We start from the raw sequence: 22,401 nt of genomic DNA on the forward strand, positions 1-22,401 counted from the left end.
TGCTACTTGGGATTTTTTTTGGTCAGATATCTTCAGAGTTACAAATTTCAAAAACTTTTAGAGATTGGACAGAAAGGCCATTGATTCTGGAGTCAGAGAACCTGGGTTGAAATTGTACCCCTTATGTGAACTTGAATAATTCATAACCATCTTAGGTTTTGCTTTCCTCATTGATAAAATGGAGATCCCTTGCGGTCCCTTTGTAACGTAGGTCTATGAGCCTGTGATCTTACAAGTCTAAATATTCTTTAGAAAGATACCTAGGGATCAGGTGAAAAAAATATCCTTTGAACAAAATTTTGAATATTCATTCTGAAAATAAGGGAAATTGAATTGGTTTAACTGTATTTCTGATATTGTTAAATACCTAATGGCTTTACCATTCTCAAATAGAATTCTCCCCCCCACCCTCTCCCCTTATTATTCAAGAGTAAAGACTAGTAAAGTTTACATTCTCAGGCATTTCATTTGCGGGAGGGAAGGAACTGTCAGATTTTCAAGAAGCACTTTAACTGACTCATTTTGGGTTTTTTTTTTTCCTCATTTGAATTTAGATATCTTAATCAATGGATAAAGTGGGGAAGATGTGGAACAACTTCAAATATAGGTGTCAGAATCTTTTTAACCATGAAGGTGGAAACAGCAGTGAAAATATAGATGTGAACTCCAATAAATGTTTATCTGTTAAAGAAAGGAACATCAGCGTAGGGGATTTGACTCCTCAGCAACAAAGCAGTCCCTTAAGAGAGAATGTTGCCTTACAACTTGAATTAAGCCCTTCAAAGAATTCTTCAAGAAGAAACCAAAATTGTGCCGCTGATATTCCTCAAATTGTAGAAATAAGCATTGAGAAGGAAAATGACTCGTGTCTCACTACCACGGGAACGAGACTGGCCCGCAGAGACTCCTACTCTCGACATGCTCCGTGGGGTGGGAAAAAGAAACATTCCTGTTCTACAAAGACGCAAAGTTCATTAGATACTGAGAAACGGTTTGGCAGGCCCCGAAGTGGTCTGCAGAGGAGAGAGAGACGATACGGCGTGAGCTCTGTCCACGACATGGAGAGCGTCTCCAGCAGGACAGTGGGAAGTCGGTCTCTGAGGCAGAGGCTGCAGGACACTGTGGGCTTATGCTTTCCCATGAGAACTTACAATAAACAAGCGAAACCGCTCTTTTCTAATAAAAGAAAAATACACCTTTCTGAATTAATGCTTGAAAAATGTCCTTTTCCTGCTGGATCCGATCTAGCCCAGAAGTGGCATTTGATTAAGCAGCACACGGCTCCTGTGAGCCCCCATTCGACCTTCTTTGATACCTTTGATCCATCTTTGGTTTCTACTGAAGATGAAGAAGATCGGCTTCGGGAGAGAAGACGCCTCAGTATCGAAGAAGGCGTGGACCCTCCCCCCAATGCACAAATCCATACCTTTGAGGCCACTGCACAGGTGAATCCCTTATATAAGCTGGGACCAAAGTTAGCCCCGGGAATGACAGAGATGACTGGAGAAAACGCTGCCACGCCACAGGGGGGCTGCGACTCGGAGGAGGATGCCCCCACCCTTTGTCTGCAGGCACGGAGGCAGAAGCAGCGCCAGGGCTCCGGGGACAGCCACGGCCATGGCCACGGCAGCCGCCAAGGGGCCTGGAAGGTTCACACGCAGATTGACTACATTCACTGCCTCGTGCCCGATCTGCTGCAGATCACGGGGAACCCCTGCTACTGGGGGGTGATGGACCGATATGAAGCGGAGGCCCTCCTGGAGGGGAAGCCCGAGGGCACTTTCCTGCTCAGGGACTCTGCACAAGAGGACTACCTCTTCTCGGTGAGCTTCCGCCGCTACAACCGCTCCCTGCACGCCCGCATTGAGCAATGGAACCACAATTTCAGCTTCGATGCCCACGACCCCTGCGTGTTTCACTCCTCCACCGTGACCGGGCTCCTAGAACATTACAAAGATCCAAGCTCCTGCATGTTTTTTGAACCATTGCTGACTGTATCCCTAAACAGGACTTTTCCTTTCAGCCTTCAGTACATCTGCCGTGCAGTCATCTGTAGGTGCACTACATATGACGGGATCGATGGTCTCCCCTTACCGTCAATGCTACAGGACTTTTTAAAGGAATATCACTATAAACAGAAAGTTAGGGTGCGCTGGTTAGAGCGAGAACCAATAAAAGCAAAGTAAACTCCAGTCAGTGCCCCAAGTAGGCTTTTGTTAGGTTTGCTTTTATGTGCATCAAACAGTATACCGTAGCAAGCACATGTACCAGTATTAGGTTTTTTGCAATATCGTACTTAACTCTTAGTTTTAGTATCTGTCCGATGCTGTCTGCTGTTACTTATACAAATAACTGTGGTGCCTATTGAAATAATTAGTAGAGGAGAAAGCTGCACATGTTCAATAAGGCCTACCCACACACAAACACACATTTGCTGATTTTTCTAAATGTATGGTTTTTCATAGTTGTAGTAATAGGATGAAGCAATTTTGGGGCATTTGCTATGATATTCTATTTCCTACTGAAGAACAAATGATTAATATCGGGTGAGCATTTCAACAGTGTGACTAATATTTGAAATGAGTATTTTTTCTAAGAATTTTTCTATAATATTACAAAAGTTGTAATGTTTGTAGTTCCTCTAAATCAAGGTTCAGAAGTCCAAGAAGTCAGGTGGCTTACCTTGCCTGCTGCCTTTTAGAAAATGAAAAGCTCTGGCCACAAGGGCACTGTGCAGTCCACTTTTCAGTGTTGGTATTGTTTGTAATCTCCTTTTCTCCTTTACAAGATTCCCAGTCCCAGTTTTTCTAAAGAATAGTTCTTAAAACTTTAGATTCATGTGTAATCAATAGTAGAATTTTATTTGGAGACCATAAGTAGGAGAGAGAACATTTTTGATTAGTGCTTTAACTTGAACAGGCATTTGAAATAGCTGCTGACCACTTAGTGCTGCATGTGAATTTTTAAATGCTGACGTGCAATCTAAACTTTGATTCATGGAAACTGGATCACTTTTCATGCCCATAATCAGTTTTTGAACCACGGAAAATTGAGAAGCAAAGTGTATAGAAGCAGCCCAGACACTAGTTAATTAATAACTAGAGTGGTTATTGAAGGTGAGCTGCATTTAATGGTTTGGAATGGCAGTATTTATCTCTTTTGGTGTAAAATACGAGTCACTGATTATAATTTATAACGTTCCAATAGAGTTAATTTTTAATGGAAAATCTGAAAGTTAAATTACAGATGTAAAAGGTACTGTACAACCATCATATCTGTAAATAACTACATTAGCACCTTTTTGTCACTTAGAATAGTATGCGATACTACTTGAGTGAGCTATTTTGGAAGTGATATCGAGTTCTAGTGTTCGTTTCTTAGCATCGGACTGAATGAACGATTCTGTCCTAGACATTTTGCACTAAGATAGTTGACTCTCCACACTTGTGTCTTTTGTTAATGTGCTCTGTACCAATGGTGAGTGCTCCTTAGTTTCTTTGCCTGCTGCTACAAAATGTTATTTTACACCCCTCTGGCAATTGCCAAGGCTACAAATACAAGAAAAGTTATATTTGTATGCAACACTAACCCTTTTATTGTGGATGTATGTTTCTGCTTGCTGTGCCTTGTTATGGCTGCTTCTCTGTGCTAATAAAGTATGTTTGGTGTTCTCCTTGTATATCTGCTGTTTTATACATTTGCAAAAATTTATCTTGTAGCAAATTGAATTGTTTGGGGTTTTTATTGAGATTTACCTGGTAACTAGTATAGCTAATACAGAAATACTGTGCAGTTAATTTTTGGTTTATCAGAGGAAAGTAACTCTCTGACTTTAATATCACACATCTTTTTCAACCAACCCTGATCACGTATGATGTTGAATGCTGTCTGTAGTTACTGCAAATTATGGACTTTGCAGTTGAGATTTCACAAGATAAAGGATTAACAGAGAAAATTTTGGCTAAACCTATTAATTCCTCTGCTGATTACAGGTAAAAGGCTGAAACTATTAATGTTCTCTTTTTTTGGAAAATGAATATCAATATTACCACATTGTTTCAGAAGCAGTGGTAAAATGAAGTTTTATTATGAACTAATAATAAAGCAGCATCATTTTTTGGTTTGGGGACCAGTTTAATTGATATTAAATGCCCAAAATGTAGAACTTTTACCAAAGACTTGTCCATTTTAAAGCAAAATGGGGAATGAAGGGACTTTTGAAATATCTACTGCATCTAATAGTGGTCCCTAAGTGATATATACCAAAGTGTTTGAGAACTTCATCCAAACCTACTTTAAAGCATTATGTGCAATTAAGTTGTTACAGCATAATTCTATCGCCTAACTGTTGGGTCCGTTTTCTTGAGCTCGTGATATACCTGGAAAATAAATTAAACCTCTTTTGTAAGTCCATAATAATAATTGAAAGGACTATATGCAAGTAAGATCATATTATATAAAGGGGTAACTTGAAACTCCAAGAAATCACTTCATGTATGTTTTTATATGCTTGTAGCAAACCAATGTTCTAGTTATGTTGTTTTGTAGTAGCTCTCAATGGTTTTATGTGTTAAAGAATTTCATATGTTAAATGGAAATTGTTTTTAAAAATGTAAATATTTGAGTTAATGTAAGCATGTATGTGTGCTAATGTCACCTACGTTTAAGTTTTTGTGTATAAATATTAATATGCAACTTTTTGTTTAAAGAATTCTCCTAAATATTAGCTGCTTACATTACATTAAAGAAAAGAAAGAAAGAAAAAGGCATCACCAGCATGAAGTTGCACCTACTCTTTATATTCACTGTGTCTTTTTTCTGAATTCTGTTGAAGCTTCTCAGTCAAATTTGGGGGTTTGTGATTTTTTTAAAGTAACTTATTTTGGAAATACATCTCTGCTAGAGTTTAGGCATATGTTTTCATTTATGAATGAAGAATGATAAAACATTCATTAAACACTCACTATGTGCCAGTCACTGTGCTAATTACTGGGGATATGAATACAAGCAAGACAATCCCCTTTGACCTCATTCAGCTTACATTTTAATGGGGCAAGACAACACATTAAAGGGTGGAAGGAAATGGGGAAGAGGTCAGAGAAGGAATGAATAGCATGTTTTGGAAAAGCCCTGAAAGTAATATGGAATCTTGGTTTAGGGCAAGATCAAGCAAAAACTAATATCCTGGAGTCCTATAAAATGTAAACATTTCATTTCATAATGAAATAAGGAATATCACATTTGAGTCAAGTTATGAATCTTGAAATTATTTGTGAAAATGTCTTGCGGATGTAAATATTTTCTTAGCCAAATAGTAGATTTTAAAATCTCATATAAAAGTCATTTGAGACTTTAATATAAATATTTTAAAGGAATTTTCATGTGCTATATAAACATTCAGTGATTTTATAATGCCCTCATCTTAATTTTGCTTTACATTTGCAATAAAGTTTATATAGACATAAATCATGTAGTAAATATTAAAAGTTATAATTCTTAAATTATCAGCTATAAACTGAAAAATAATACACATCTTTCTCTAAGCTCTTTTGAGGAAGCTAACATAGATGATGAGGTAAACATGATTTATAAAAACATAGTTATTGGAATCTTATGTAACATCTACCAAAAAATTGAGCAAGCTAACATAGATGAGGTAAACATGATTTATAAGAAGTTATTGGAATCTTAAGTAACCTCTACCAAATAATGCGATGTTCCCTTTTCATATATTCACATGCTTTGGTTACTATTCATTTTTACTCCTATAACTATATTATAATTGCAGTTAAAATTGAATACCACTGACACTGAACACCAGCTTCTACCTAGGGAATGACTTATGATTTGGATGGAGTTCTTGTGTGAGAGTTTAAGTATTTAAGTGAATCTGTGATTTCACTAATGTGTATATTCCCTGCAATGATTCAGTTCATAACCTAGGTAAAAAAGACTTGAGGAAACACCATTACTGTAAAGATCAGGTTGAAGCCGAGATAGGAACTTGAAGGCAGGGTAGCTGGCCTGCTTCTCACAAACTGGCTGTGTCTCCTTTGAAAACAATTTTTTAGTACCTTTAAGACAACTCTTAACTTGTGGGACAGTTGCCAGTCTGCCTCTTAATCTGGAGCTCCATAAACCATTGAAATCACAGATCCAGAACTGTTGACCACCCCATTTCCAGTATGCTAATAAAGAGGGACACAGGTTATTTATAGTTTGGGCTATTACATTTAGGTCCAATTTTTTTTTATTATTACAGCTTTTTATTTACAAGATATATGCATAGGTAATTTTTCAGTAGTGACCCTTGCAAAACTTTCTGTTCCAACTTTTCCCTTCCTTCCCCCCACTTCCCCAGATAGCAGGTAGGCCACATGTTAAAATATGTTAAAGTATGTGTTTATATACACACACACATACACGTTTAGGTCCAATTCTCAAGGGCTGTCAGGCAACAGTTCTCTTCCCCTAGGTAAAATCAGATTAAATTGATTAAGAGTAATTTTTTTGTTTTTCTTGCTGAGGCAATTGGGGTCAAGTGACTTGCCCAGGGTCATGTAGCTAGGAGGTGTTAAGTGCCTGAGATTTGAATTGGGTTCTCTTGACTTCAAGGCTGGTGCTCTATCCACTGCACCACCTAGCTGCCCCCAAACAAGAGTAATCTTGAAGAAAGTTAAAATTTTATAATGAGGGATTGTATGTGTGTGTGCAAATGAGTTTCAAGTTGTAAAGAGATCAGCTATCCTTGCAACACAGGGAAATTTTGTGACCCCATTTCTAATTTTCTTAGCAAAGATGGACCATTTCCTTCTCCAGCTCATTTTACAGGTGAGGAAACTAAGGCAAATGAGGTTATAAGCCTTGTCTGGAATTAGAGCTCATAAGAGGCTGAGGCCATATTTGAACTGAGGAAGACCTGGAGCTCTACCACTACCCTACAAGCATAGTTATCAAACTAAATGAAGTCTCTTAAGAATGGGGTCTCTTAAGTCTCCATTTTATAGAGTAGACACAGCCTTTGTAGGGAAATTTTCTTATGAATATGTAATGTACAGGTGGTTTGTTTATGAAATAATTGTAGTTACATTTTGACTTCTGAGGGCAGAGGACTTTAGAAGTTACAGGGATGGTTTAAAATAATGCCTGCTCTGAAGGGTCTTGTAGTTGGTTTGGAAACCTGACATGTCATGTAAGATCTCATTGTTTTATGTGCATTTTCCCCAATCTTAAGTAGAGGTTCTAAAACAGGAGTGAATAATGATTATAGTGCTTGAGGAAAAGTAGTGTTGTAGTAGGCAGAAGTCAGATGGATTCAGGTCAGCAAAAGCTGAATGGAGGAAAAAAGCTTAAGGAGAAACCAGTGGATGAGATCATAATTTTGAGAGAAAAGAATCCAAGAGAATATGAAATCAGCAGTCCATCTTAGTGACAAGATGTAGGGGTTGAGGACCAGCTTCTCTCTGTCGTTCAATATGGAGGTTTCCTTAAGAACTGAGGAAGATGCTGTAAATGAAAGTAAATGATGGGCTATTAAGTTTCTTTAACTTGTTACAGGTATGCATTATATTTTCTTTTTTTTTTTTTCCTTACTCTAAACTATGTGCTTATTTTTTTTTTTTTTTAAACAATACTTCTGTGTGAAGAAACTGTGCTCCCAAAGACTTGGCAACAAAAGTATAATCAGATGAATCTTAATCATTCTAGGTTTATCCAGGATTTCAAGCCAAACACTGGACTTGGAATCAGGAAGATGAGTTAAAATCCTGTTCCTGACATTTTACTAGATTTATTGATATTGACAAGTTACTTAATACCTGTAAATTTCAAGTAACTAAGACTAACAAGTTGAAGAATTCCTTATACTAAATAAACTCAATAATATTTATCAGTGCTAAACTAATAAACTAATCCAAGCAAAGAGGGAATCAATAAATCTCCAAATAAAAGCCTTATTTCAATTGATGTAATTTTTCTCACTTGGTTTATATCTTATTTGGCAATAGCAAAATATTGTCTTGAAGTCAGTATTGGTGTTCAGAAATACATAACAGTAATACTTTGATCAAGGCTTTGGTCTTTTTTAGACTCTTAAGATTACAAAAATAAAAGCTAGTTTTGAAAGCAAGGCCAGATAAGATCTAAATGGGCAATAACATTTTATCCCACTCCCTCTCTCCCCTTCTCCCTGGCAATTTAGCACATTTTCACTTTTTTTTTTTTTTTTAGCAGAAAACAGAATTCCTTCAAAGTTTAACTTGGATACCATCTCATACACAAAGCTTTTCAACTTTGCAACCCTCCAATTATTTTATCTCTTTTTAAAAATTATGTATTCTTTGTAGATACTTTGATTTTACTTATTAATCTAAATTCCCTTTAATAATTTTTCACTTTTCATCTTCATCACCCAGCATTGTACCTGACATGTAGTAAGCATTTAATGAGTATTTTCATTGAATTGAATTCTTTAAAAGCACAGAATCTCAAGAAATTGGTTTCTTTTAAAGCTAGAAAGAAAATTCTGTTCTAATGGTTTTGGAAAACATAAGCTCAAGATTTCATGAAGGATCCCTGCCCCCCTCTAATATCAAGATGCCTTTCCATCTAATTCTAAAATTCAAGAACTTGTCTAATCTCTAGTAGATACGTAGTTTTTACCATAATACACAAGTTTTAAAATATGGAGGAACTTAAGGGAATTTTTGAAATCTCTACAAATAAAGCTGACAGGCTTGGATATAATGCAGGAATGAAGTCTCAGTATAGTCTGAAAAAAAAAAAGTGATGCTACTTTTATCTAGGCAGTTTTATGAAAGAGGGAAGATCATAACTTCTGTAACTTTGCCATAAATGAAGTTGAAATAACCTTTAAATAACACTTAACTAAGAAGAAATAGTGTTAGAAAAAAAAAGATGGAAAAAATCCACTAGACAAGTATCCTAGTTAGGTTAGAAATGAGTTGGAGTTTGTGAAACTAGCTTTTATCTAGCCAGTAAAAGCAATCTTGTAATATAATCTAATGAAAAAATGCCATATACTTTATTGAAAGAAAACAATGCTAATATTTTCACAATTATGAGATTTCAACGCAAACTTTCTGTGGTGGCCATCTTGAAATCTAAAGAAACCAGATTTAAATCACAGTCCCTTCATTAATCTGTAGGCATTTATGTTTACAGTGTGCAAAGCACTTATTTGTCCTTCATTCTCAAAAAGGACCATGACATTAGGATGATAATACCATGACTTGCAGCAAATTGGATTCAAGTGGGAAGGCCATGCAAAGTTAACAGCCTCATGTTCTCCTCCAGAGATATCTGAATTCAGGGACAAGATAAAGATCAGGACAACTAAAGATGGCCCAGGGTACAAGGAGAGACTTTGGCAAGTGCCTAAATGCTTGGAGGTAGAAAGGCAATAGATTTGTGCTCCAAAAGAGCTCATAGTCTTATGGGAAAAACTTAGGGTAGCTGCATCTAAGTGGCAATGTGACAGAGTGCCAGACCTGAAGTCACAAAAGACATCTTCCTGGATCCAAATTTGGCATCAGATACTAGCTGTGTGATCCTAGGCAAGTCACTTACCCCTGTTTGTCTCAGTTTCCTTATTTGAAAGGATCCTGAGGAAGAAATGGCAACCCTCCAATATCTTTGCCAAGAGAACCCCAAATGAGATTAAAAAAAAAAAAAAAAACGACTAAACATGACTGAACAGCAGTAGTTGACAGAAGAGAGGTACTAAAATTAAGGGGGACCAGGAAAGATTTTTTTTTCTCATTCTTGATACTAGTTATGGCCATAAGTAATCATCTAATCCCTCTCCACATTCTCTCTACTCTTGGTGACTTGATCAACTTCCAGTGGTTCATTGACTTCTCAGCAGATGATTCACAAAGATCTATCTTCATTTTCTCCTGAGCTTCAGTTCTATATTACTAAGCTCCTGTTGGGATGTTTTAAACTGGGTGTTCTGGAAACATCTTTAACTCAACAGATCTAAAGCAGAACTTCGTTATTCTCACCCCCAAGTTATTTCTTTTCCAAATTTCTCTATTTTTGCCAAGGATACCACCATTTTTTTTCAGTTTCCACATTCCTAATCTCAATCTAATTCTTGACTCCTCACTTTCATTCACCCTGTATATCCAGCCTTGCCATTTTTAGTTCCACATCATGTTTTGCATTTGACCTATCTTTCTTCTCATAAACCACTACTTTAGTTTAGTGCTCCACTACTTCTCAATTGGATTATTACAATGCTCTCTTAGTTTGTTCCCTCTCTCTAATCTCTCCCTATTCCAATCCATCCTCATAGCTATCAAAGTGCTTTTTCCTACATGCAGATCTGATCATGTCATTCCCCTACTTGGTATCTCCAGTGTCATCCTATTGCCTCTAGGATAAAATATACACTCCTATTTGTCTTTTAAAGTCTTTTAAAACCTGGACCTATATTTCCAACCTCATATATCATACCCCTTCAAGCACTTAATCCTCCAGTCATCTGACCTCTCAGTTCCTAACATGAAGTATTCTAATCTCTGTGCCTGCAGATTACTATCTTATTCCTAGAATGGCCTTCTTACTTCTACCTCATAGAAGCTCTTTCTTCCTTCACAGTGCAACTCAAAGCAACATCTACGTGGAGCTTTCTTAACTCCCAACTGCTGCACTCCCTTTCTAATTATCTTGTATTTATTCTGTACATATCTATGTAGCACTTCTTGTGGATGGTTCTCAGAACTTGAAGTTATGGTTTGAGGTTGTGAGAAGGGTATTTAGGAATTTAGGTAGGAGTAATCCTAAGAAGTAGGGTTTCTAGTATTGTTAATCATAAGCCCCCACTGATGTACTTTTTATTATATGTGTATATGTATAATGACATATTTTTAAAATTTTTATTTAACTAGCTTTTAAAAGCTAGTTTCTGAAATGGTATATGAACTTAAATCTTTCCCCTGGTATACTAAGCAACAATTAAATTTTCTTCAGCAATTTAGAGCCCCTAAGAGGCATAGTTAGTTTGTTTGGTTAGGGAATGAATTGTTCTTTTGTTGACCTAATTAAAGGGTTCAAATCTCATAAAGAAGTCATAGTATATAAATTATCTTGTTTACTGGTTTAAAATTCCATCAATATATTGATTGATTCAAAGGAGGCGGTTGGTTAACTTTTATGATTATACACATTCTGTCTCCAATGATGGAATGTAAGCTTCGTAAGAGTAAAAATTGTTTCATTTTTTTGTGTTTGTATCTCCCATACAATGTCTATTGATTGATCGAGTTCACTGAACCTCATTTTCCTTACCCCCAAAAAATGAGTTTCATACCTACAGCACCTCACAGAATTGTTACAAAATTCAAACAAATAAATACGTAAAGGTTTACAAAGTACTTTATGAGCCCTAAAGGTCTTTATGTTAGTTCTTTTAATTATGAATAGTATGGAACTGGCAAGTATTGTAAAATGTTTATAAAAATGTAGTTCACTTTTTATATACTGAAAAAGATATTTTGTTTTCATATATCATCTTTCTTTTGAAGAAATCAAAATATACTCTTGTAGTTTTGGTTTTCTTTTTTTTAACCTTTAGATCTAAGACATAAAATGAGACACTGGGTAATAGGGGCCAAATTATATGGGAGAAATCAAAAAGAAGATGTAACATGAGAGGTTACCAGAAGCTCTGGGAGAGTGATCTTCAGGTCAAAACAGGATGGGAGGGGGGGACATTGTATGGGTATGTGGCATATTTTTGGATTGATACACCTAGATTCTATTTAGTTCTATTATTTCTAATCAACGTGTACGATGCTTTAATCTTTACACACACCTCATTGACCAACACAAAGCAAAGATGTCAAAAATCCTTGAGTTTTAGATGGAAAGCAGAGTTTGTCAGTCAAGTCACTCTGATTTCTACAATTTCTTATTTCTATATTTTTTTAAGATTGTACAGCCAGGGAGGCACTAGGGTGTGACTCAGAAGACACTGGTAGAAAAGTTTTCCACAAAAGAAGTACCTTGACCCAAGTGATGGCTACAATTTCTCAAAGAATACCACCCCCCCCCCCCCCCCAAAAAAAAAGAAAAGGAAAAAACTTGCAAAGTTTTTTGATTATTCCATTTGTTTTGGATAATGCCACTGGAACTATTGGAGCAGGTCTTCTGCCTTCAGACCTTTGTACTTCAGACCTGAGTACCATCCATCCGCATCACAAGTACTAATGTGAATCTATGAGGAGAAGGTAAGTAGATTATATCTATGTCTGTGTCTGTGTACTGTTCTCATTCTGATGGTCTGTTCATTTAGTTGATGAGTGCTATTTTCATTCTGACCCACTGGGCATCAGAATTGTGTTCTTATGCTGAAAAAATGAAAAGCCATATTTCCTGTATTCCCATGATACTGGTTTTTGCCCTCTCTTGATGTGCTAATTGCTCTTAATAATAAAAATTCAAGTTCAATAAAGCATAGGGCTGGGAAGAGATGGAATAACATAATTAGTAATTGATTATTATTATTCATGTTAATATAGAGAACTTTGCAAGTACACATAAAAGCATAGAATTGGAGTCTTCTCATTTTATCAATCAGGAATCTAAGACTGAGAGACACTGTAATGCCCAAAATCACATAGTAGTAGTAAATACTACATAAGTAGTAAATGTCAGGACATTTATGTAGCTTTACAAAGTCAAAGATTTAAAAAGCTTTTTTTCCCTTTTTAAAAATTTTTTTTCATTTTATTTTTATTTTATTTTTAATAGCCTTTTATTTACAGGTTATATGTATGGGTAACTTTACAGCATTGACAATTGCCAAACCTCTTGTTCCAGTTTTTCCCATCCTTCCCCCCACCCCCTCCCCCAGATGGCAGGATGACCAGTAGATGTTAAATATATTAAAATATAAATTAGATACACAATAAGTATACATGACCAAACCATTATTTTGCTGTACAAAAAGAATCAGACTCTGAAATGATCTCTTGGAAAAAGCTTTTTTTCTCAAAACCCTTTAAAAAGTAGGCAGAACAAAAATTGTTCTTCAGTTTATAAATAAATTGTCCATTTTATAGATGATTATTGGTAGACATAACTCAGTTGATAAACATTCACTGCAACAGCTAGAGGGTGAATCAATAATATAATTTTTTTCCCAAGTGGTGTATTTTAGAAGCATGATAAAAATATGGTCAATTTTATTTGGAGAACTTATGATGCATACTATAAATTCAGGTATTGTAATGAGGTTATATAATTACATATACATTATAGTTAAATAATATTTATTTTTAAATATGGGAAAATTTTTGTTACACATTCACAAACAAAAATTCAGAGCCTCAAAAAAATTGATACTCTAAAAATGAGAAGAACTATACTTATAATTTTAATAATTCAAAATAAAATCTGTAGATCCAATACTTTAAACAGCAGAAAGAGCATTTGATTTGGAGTAAGGAGACTGAGATTCCAATCTTGGTGCCAACATTTAGCTCTAACCTTAAGTAAATCACCTGACTTTGCTAAACCTCAGTTTCCAATATCTATAAAATAGGACTGATAATATTTGTACTCTATCCCAAGACTAATGTGGTGAAAACACCCAGAGAATCTCAAGAGTTATAAAAGATGATTTGTTATTATTCTTCCATTATAATTTTTATGATTTCATGCCACTAAAGCATTGGTTTTAGAGGTGGAGAGTCTTCAAATTAGAGTGAGGATCAGAAAAACAATATAGAGAATGAATACAATAATGTAAATGAGAATAACTAAAAGGAAGCTGAATTCTGAGTAATTAAAACTTCAATAATCATCCTAGAGGTTGGTTAATGAAATATATCTCCCTTCTTTTGGCAGACAGGTGGGGAAGTATGTGGGCAGAAAGTTATAGATATCATCAGATATTATATTGGTTATTTTTGTTTTTCTTCCTTCCAAAATGGGTTATATTCTAAGATGTGTATGTTTGGGGTTATATCCCAATTGACAGTGATGGAATAACTAAAACTTATCAATGAAGCATTTTTTTTAAGAAGGGAGAAAGAGAGCAAGAGATAATGAATGGACAGCTTACTTAGTTCATTAGTATCCATATGAGGTAAAAAGATTTAGAGGAATGCTCCCACCATGTTGGGTAGATCCCCTTTGGGAGATTCACAACAAAACATGAATGAGCATTGCATAAGCTAAGGAGTAGATGAATTGGTATCTGCACCTCTGAATGGAAAACCCACATTTATGAGATCATAGATACATTGAAGGATTGTAATAATTAATTAACATTTTGCTATTCCTGACCTTTAAATTCTTCACTCCGCTGATGTCAATAATCCAATCCATAACTATTAGCAATTTGGAAGAGGGATAAATTTTTAAAAGTTGGGTTCCTCGGTTTAAATAGATTATATCTGAAACAATGAGAAAATTTTAAAGTCAACAAATCAATAAGAATTTATTAAACTTTTATATGCCCAGCACTGTTCTAGGTAATAAGGATATAAAAAAAGGCAAAAAAAACATGTTTCCTGCCCTTAAGGTAGGAAGGGACCAGATTATGATGTGCTTTAAAAGTCAAACAGGATTCTTTATTTGTTCCTAGAAGTAATAAGGGATCACTGGGATGTATTGAATAGGGCAGTGACATGGTCAGAACAATGCTTTAGGATGATCACTTTGGCAGCTGAATGGAGGATGTACAGACTCAAAAGAGATGAAGCAGAGATCAATCAGCGGATTATGGCAATAGTGTCAGCATGAGGGAGGGAATGGAGACCTTCCCCAGGGTGGAGCCAAGGTAAGAAGAGAGAAGGGGACCTATACAAGAAAGGTTGGAAAGGTAGAATCAACAGAAATTTGCAACAGATTGAATGGTGGGGAAGGGGAAATAGGAAGCAGGAGAAGAAACAGTTGAGAATAACACCTCAGTTATGAGTCTGGATGACTAGAAAAGTTAGAAGAAGGGAGGGAGAGTGGAGAGGGAAGATAATGACATGTTGAGTTTGAAGTATAAATGGAACATCCAATTCAAGATGTCTAATAGCCAGTTGGAGATTTAAGACTAGAGATCAGAAGAGAAATTATGGATAAATAAATGTCTTCTAGTCATCTGTATAGAAAGGTAGATATCATTAGATATTTATTTATATGTTATTTTCTCCATTTGAAAGTAAGCTCCTTGAGGGCAGGCCCTGTTTTTGCTCTTTGTATTTTCAACATTGAACACTTTGATATATAATAAGCACTTAATAAATGCTTGTCAATTTATCGATTAATTTATCATTGACAAAGATCTCAAAGGGCTGGTCCCTGGCAGCATAGTATGAATAGAATCCTTTAATTGAGTGACCTGATTTTATTGTGGCACATTCGCATGACTTCCCTCTTCTACCTTCCCCAGACACCTCTAGCCACACCATTTCTGATCACGTGGCTCACTTTTTTTGATGATTAAAAAGGATTTTCCCAAAAAACATGTGAAATGTTAAAGGAAAAGCTATCATTTGACATTTTAAAAATGAGAAAATGGAGGTGACATGGCTTAAAAAAAAAGCAATTGGGTGAGTAAATAGTTGATGTAGCAGAAAAAATACTGGCCCAAGAATTAGGGGACCTGCGCTTAAACCCCAGTTTTGACAGGTATTAGCTGTGTATCCACGGGAAAAGGTCTAGATAACCAAAATAATGTTTGGAGGTGCTTAGCAGAAGGGAGCAGGAAAGAAAGAAGGGAGCAATGTTTCATTAAGAAGAGGGAAGGGAATAGATGATGTGAAAATGTATCTGGGAAATCCATCCAGTACAAACATACCCACTGCCAAACTATAAAATTGTTAAATCCATACCACATGAGCCTATTACTAAAAACATCTTGCAAAGATTGCATGCTGGAGTCCAATTCTTGTGCATGGATGTGCATGTGTGTGTATGTGTGTCCCTCCTCTGGTTTCCTGGAGCACTTAGTGTTCATACCACCCATACTGACACTTAGTCTTTGACTGCTTTGTATTGTTCCCTTCGATTTTTTTTCAGGCCTTTTTTTTTTTTTTTTTTTTTTTTTTTTTTTTTTTTATCTTGGACAAGTTTTTCTTTCTAAGACTCAGTTTTCCTTATTAGGAAAATGAGGTAGTTAGATTTCATGACTTCTGAGGTCTATCTTAGCTTTAAATCTAGGTATTGTTGGTCTTATTTTTTCCCAGCTAGACTAAACATTTCTTGAGAAGGACTGAATCTCATACTTCTATTGTTTTCCCAAGAGGGCCAAGCACAGAGACAAGCACCCAGTAAGTATTCAATGAAAAATTATTGCACTGCATTGGATTGGATTAAACCATCATAGTACTATGTTCTCCCCTGAAGTGTTTTAGGAGCAGAGAGGGACTCCAAAGACTAAAATATCAAATTATAAATATATACTTATTTATAATCCATAAATTTATATTTATAAGTTAGAAAATTATACCAAACACTTACCAAGTTTTGATTGGAGAGTATTTCAGGAAAATATAAGTCCTTGAGGGCAAGAATGACTTTTCCTACTTGTATTTAATAAACATTCCTTGAATTAAATTTACTGCCTTAATCTGTGGGTTTGGTGACAGTTCAGTCTATAAGCAAATGCAAGTAGCATTAGATCAATAATATAGTCTAGGAAATTGATTAGGCCCAAAGGAATTCAGGGACTTGCTTATTAGTGTATAATTAATGAGTGAGGGCAGGTAGGTAGCATAGTCCTGGAATCACTGGACTGGAGCACTGGACCTGGAATCAAGAAGAGTCTAGCTTCAGACTCTAGCTGTGTGACCTTGTTAAAGTCACTTAATCCTGTTTGCCTCAGTTTTCTCATCTATAAAATGAGCTGGAGAAGGAAATGACAAATCACTCCAGCATCTTTGTTAAGAAAACCCCCTTAGTGGTCTTACAAATAGTCTGAAATGAATGAACAATAACTTTCTGACTAATTTCAGTCCAAAATTCACAGCCTTCCCACTACTCAATAAGGATATTCAGGTAATGGGTTTTTCCTTTCTGACTTGGTGCCTACCTGAAGAATGAAGATTTCTTAAAAGGGAGAACAAATAAGACCTAATATATTGCCCTTTCCCTTTTGAAGCTCTTCATGTTCAGTGCCAACACCAAGCAAAGTAGGAAATTCTATCCTTCCCTCTTCCACCTGGAATTACTCTTCCATCACTTAATCTGCCTTTTTGTTTTCACTTGAAGCACTCAGTGCCGTTATTTCTTAAACTTGCTGTCATAAAAGAATCTGCTTCCATTTCGATTTCAACATCCAATAAAAATTTAAACTGTCGGGAGGGGCAGAAGGTGTTAATTTACAGGGATCAGTGACTTAAATTAAAGGAATCAAGCTCTCGAGATAGAATTTTGGCATCTGTAAGCAGGTGGGAAGATCTGGAAGGAATAGAATAGGGGAACTTTGTATATGACTTCTGCTTCTGATTATTACTTATAGTCCAGGACAGCAACCTTCTATTAATAATGCATGGCTCTGATTTCCAGAGCACTGTTTTCTTTCCTGTGATACTCCTCCCTCAGGGCAAATGAGTTCACTCACTGTTGCCTGCCTTTCTTCCATTAATCAAGTTTGGATCACAGTCTAGAAAGGCTCCTTTTACCTTTTCATTTCCAAGCTGGATAAGGAAGGTTTATCTTAACCAATAATAGAAAATACCAGGAATCCTGTGATCACTTGTCCTTCCATCTTTTCTTACTAAAAAAAAAAAAGTGGTACCAGCCTTCAGCTTCTTGGGAAGCTAGAAGGACAGTTAAATAAGTAAACCACATTTACCTTGTCTGATTTTTTAAATAGTATTTTATTTTTTCAAATACATGCAAAGATAATTTTCAACATTCAGCTTTGCAAAACCTTGTGTTCCAAATTTTTTTCCTCCTTCCACCCATCTCTTAAACAGCAAGCAATTCATTATAGGTCAAACATATGCAATTCTTCTCAACATATTTCCATATCATTATGCTGTGCAAGAAAAATCAGATCAAAAAGGAAAAAAAAAATGAGAAAAAAACCCAAGCAAATAAACAACAACAAAAAAGTGAAAATACTGTGCTTTGATCCACATTCAGTTTCCAAAGTGCTCTCTCTGGATATAAATGGCACTTTCCATTTCAAGTTACTGGAATTGCCTTGAATCACCTCATTGTTGAAATGAGGCATGATTTTTTAAAAAAATAAGCATTTATTAAATACCTACTGTGTATCAGAGATGGTTCTAAGTGCTTTAAAAATTCTATCTCATTTGACCCTCACAATAGTCCTGGGAGAAACGGGCTATTATTCAACTAGTCTAAAGAATTCAGATACACCCTAAATTTGCGCACTTTTAGCAACTAAGCAATTGTGCCTAGAAGAGACTAAAGGATGTCTTCTTCCAAAGGAGATCAGAAATGTATTTTTCATCTCATAGTATTATAAGTGCAACCACATTCCTCAAAAGTAATTTATACAAGACTCCTCATTGGTAGAGATGCTGTGGAAGTGCTCTGAACCTTGTGGAAGATGTAGAGTTGGTGAGAGTTAGAAAAGTGACCTAAGCCTTCTAATTTCCAAATTCTGACTGCTCTTGAACTTGAAGGGGAAAAAAGGGTTCTGGGAAGAAGCTGACATATATAACAATCTTTTCAGAGCCTGGCAAGGGTTTTAATACAGACGGTATAAGGCACAAGCACCAGTGCTCTGCAACCATTTCTGGCTTAGAGTGATTTGGGGGAAAATGATGGAACTGTTCTCACCAGCACCACCAGCAAGGGAAAGGACTTGAGCTTGACTTTGAGTGCATTGGCTTCCAAAAGAAGGGCAACAGTATGATGATGTCCACTGAGATTCCACACAATAACACTGAAGGAGTTGAGGGTGAATCATCTTCCAGTGATGGAGAAGGAACAGAAGTTTATGAGGGTGTTTCGAATGGAACCAAGCAAGACCATGGGGAGATTTGGATTTAGGTGATGAATATTCCAGAGCAGAATATATATATGTCTGATGAAAAGGAGCAGAAAACTTTCCTCTCTTTCCACTACCTCTGCATTTTGAGAAATATAACTTAGAGAGGTGCACTTTAGAATGATAAGGAAGAATCAAGACAAGGCAAGGTGTGTAAGAAAAGATAAATAGAATAATTAGTTGTTGTTTTTGTTCAGTTGTTTTCAGTTCTATCTGACTCTTTAGGATCCTTTTTTAGGTGGTTTTCCATTTCCTTCTCCAGATGATTTTACAGATGTGGAAACTGAGGCAAATAGGGTTAAGAGACTTTTCCAGAGTCACATAGCTAGTAAATTTCTGAGGCTGAATTTGAATTCAGGAAGATGAGTCTTCTGAGAATCTAGATCTGACATTCTCTGCAAGTACTATCTTGCCACCCTCCTTGTAATTAGATGGATAAGTAAATTGTACTAAGACACATTGATGAAACATAGGTGTCTTGCTGTGTGGCTCTGGAGTCTGAGAAAAAAGAAAAGGATTTTGAGTGAAATTGCCTGGGGAAAGGGAAGATGGGATACAAGTATTAATCAAGTATTTAAGACTGAGGTGTGAATGTCCACAAGGCTGAAAATCTCAACCATTGTGGAGAGTAAGGGAAATTGTGGAGTGGTTTACATTGAGTGTGAGAGATTTGCATTTCTGCCTCAGCCAAGAAACCTTAAATGCAATTTGTTTCTAATCCTAACCTTAAATGCCTGATCAGCCTCTCCTCCAAGGAAGTGGAAGAAATCAGCTCAATGTTTGGGTTTTCCTGTGTAAACATATCTGTGTTCCAAGATTGCTCTTCCTCCTGGATGAAAAGGTGAAGGAATTCAAGGAATGCCTTTCCATACTCCAGATTGTTAGGGGAAAAATGAAGATTTCTTAAAAGAAAGAGAAGTGAGGTTTCAATGCCAAAGAAAGGGATCTGAGGCTGAAGAAGGGAGATTTGAACCTTGTCAGGATAATGGAACATCATGGAGTAATATTATAAGAAGAAAGAGACACTATACACACTGTACTATCAGGTGAGAGGTTATCTAATAATCAGCAAAGGAATAAGAAAAGAGTAGTCATGGTTGGTAATTCCTTTATTTATGTAGCTATGTATTGATCTAATAACAAGAGAGAAGGCTATTGTCTTCCTGGTACATCTAAGACATACTAACAGACTTCCCCAAATGAATGACAATTATCTATTTCTGGTGATGCAAGTGGGCACAAATAACATTTCCAGGAGCAAGTTTAAAAAGTCTTGTCAATGATTATGAAATCTTGGTTGGGAAACTGAAGACCAGAGGGACACAAATTGTGCTTTCCTCACTGTTGCCTACTGAAGGCTAGAGATGCAGAAAAGAAAAATTAATTTGGGAAATGAACAGCTGGCTAAGAAGGTGATGTCTGAGAATGAAATTTGTGTTTCTGGATCGTAACTTACATTATAAGATTGACAGATTCCTGACCAGAGATGGAGTAAACCTGGCAAAGATTGGTAAGAATGTATTTGCCAGGTGTCTTGAAAATCTAATCAAAAGGAAGTAAAGACTTTGTATATCCCCTTATTATATAATAAGTGGAATGTATATCCCCTAAGTTAATTATTAAAGAGAAGGGATTCTTAATCTGGAGCCTCTGGATAGATTTCAGGGGTCTGTGAGCTTTGATAAGAAAAAAAAATACATCTTAATTTACATACCATTTCCTTTGATTATGAAATTTTTAATTAAACATTTTTCAAACAACAATCTGCCTTCTTTCCCTCCCACTTCTCACCATTTTTCATATGAGAAAAAAAAGAAAAAGAAAACCTCTTTTAGAATCATGTATAATTAAGCAAAATAATGGTCCTAGGTGGACCATGTCAAAAAAAAAAAAAAAAAAGTTTCAACCTGTACTCCAGATTCTATCACCTTTCTTTTGGGAGGTAAATAGCATGTTTCCTCATTGTTCCTCTGGGATCAGCCAGTTAATCAATAAAAATTTATTAAGTGCCTACAATGTGCCAGGCACTGTGGTATTAAGTGCTAGGGATATAAAAAGACTTAAAACATAGTCTCTGACCTCAAGGAACTTACAATCTAATGAGAGAAACACCAAGCAAACAAATATGTACAAACAAGCCTTATATAGAATAAATAGGAAGGAAAGAAGTCAGGAAAGGCATCAGACTTCAGAGGGGTTGGAAAAAATTTCTTTTTAGAAAATGAGATTGTAGTTGGTTATCACTTTGATCAGAATTCCTAAGTCTTTAAAAGTTTGCTTGTCTTTCTGATATCATTGTTATTGTATATATTGTTCTCTTGGTTCTGCTCACCTCACTCTGAGTCAGTTTATACAACTCTTCCTGGTTTTTTCTACTCCCTTCATATAGCAAAATGGTATCCATCATATATATGTGTAATAATTTGTTCATCCATTCCCCAACTGATGAGAAATTCTTCAATTTCCAATTCTTTTCCACCACAAAAAGAGCTGCTATAAATATTTTTGTACATTCTTGGTTAGGGTTTGTTTTCCTTAGAGATAATCCATCCCTTAATCTAGCCTCATGCAATTCTCGCCTTACTTTTTTCTGCTTCTCCTCCGTTTTCCTATTGAATGGAATGTATTTTTGTACCCAACTCTATTTTTCCTTTTTTTCACTAATTCAGAAAAAAATGAGGTTCAAGTCACAAACTCCTTCCCTCCCCTTCTTCCTCAATAGATGGAATTTTTTAATAGATTTTCTTTTTTTTTTTTTTATAGATTTCTACTTAATTTCTACTTATTTGAGATAATTTTCTCCATTCTTTTTTTTTCTTCCATCCTCCCTTTCTTCCCCTCCCTTTCCATTCTTCATTCTAGTCTGTATTTGATTCTTATTAAGAGGAAGAAACTGTTTGCTGTGCTAGAAATGATAGGAATACTGGTAAGAGGGATGGAGGGAATTGCTCCGTTGTAGAGGCTGTGATAAAGAAGGAAAAGAAATCAAGACATAGCCTGACAGGTAGCCTGGATTTAGGAAAAACAAATTTGAAAGGTTTTAGAGGGAATAATATAAAATACTTAAGGGGAAATCAGTTTAAGAAGAATAGAAAATGCTCAAGAATGAAATTCTGAAGACAAAAAAAAAAAAAAACAACACTACTGAGGAAAAATTAGATCATTTTGAAGAGCCAGATGTAGATACACAGAGAACTTGCCAATCCATTTTGCTTTTAAAATGAAATTATCAGAAAATGAAGCAGAGCAATGGAATAGAAAATAAATACAAGTGTGGAATAGTCTGATATAAATATTCAGGAATGCTAAAGCTCAGAAAGAATTGAGAGTGTCAAGGACATCAAAAAGGGTTGGTTTTTATTTTGTGCTTTGTTTTGTTTTACCTGTATTGGGAGAAAAGAAGGATGAGT

The 22,401-nt window shown here is 35.8% G+C and overlaps 1 protein-coding gene across 5 annotated transcripts in view; it reads left to right on the plus strand.

Moving 5' to 3' along the window:
* Nucleotides 1-4,973, plus strand: part of SOCS5 (suppressor of cytokine signaling 5) — a 77,272-nt gene extending 72,299 nt beyond the window's left edge. For all 5 annotated transcript variants that reach the window (XM_031950429.1, XM_031950430.1, XM_031950431.1 and 2 more), the window contains one exon: nt 555-4,973. In XM_031950429.1, coding sequence (XP_031806289.1) covers nt 567-2,186 — 1,620 coding nt within the window. In that variant the 5' untranslated portion in view covers nt 555-566 and the 3' untranslated portion in view covers nt 2,187-4,973. The remainder of the gene's footprint in view (nt 1-554) is intronic.
* The last annotated feature ends 17,428 nt before the right edge of the window (nt 4,974-22,401 follow it).

This window comes from Sarcophilus harrisii, chromosome 2 (assembly GCF_902635505.1).
Source record: "Sarcophilus harrisii chromosome 2, mSarHar1.11, whole genome shotgun sequence".
In the NCBI taxonomy this organism is placed as follows: domain Eukaryota; kingdom Metazoa; phylum Chordata; class Mammalia; order Dasyuromorphia; family Dasyuridae; genus Sarcophilus; species Sarcophilus harrisii.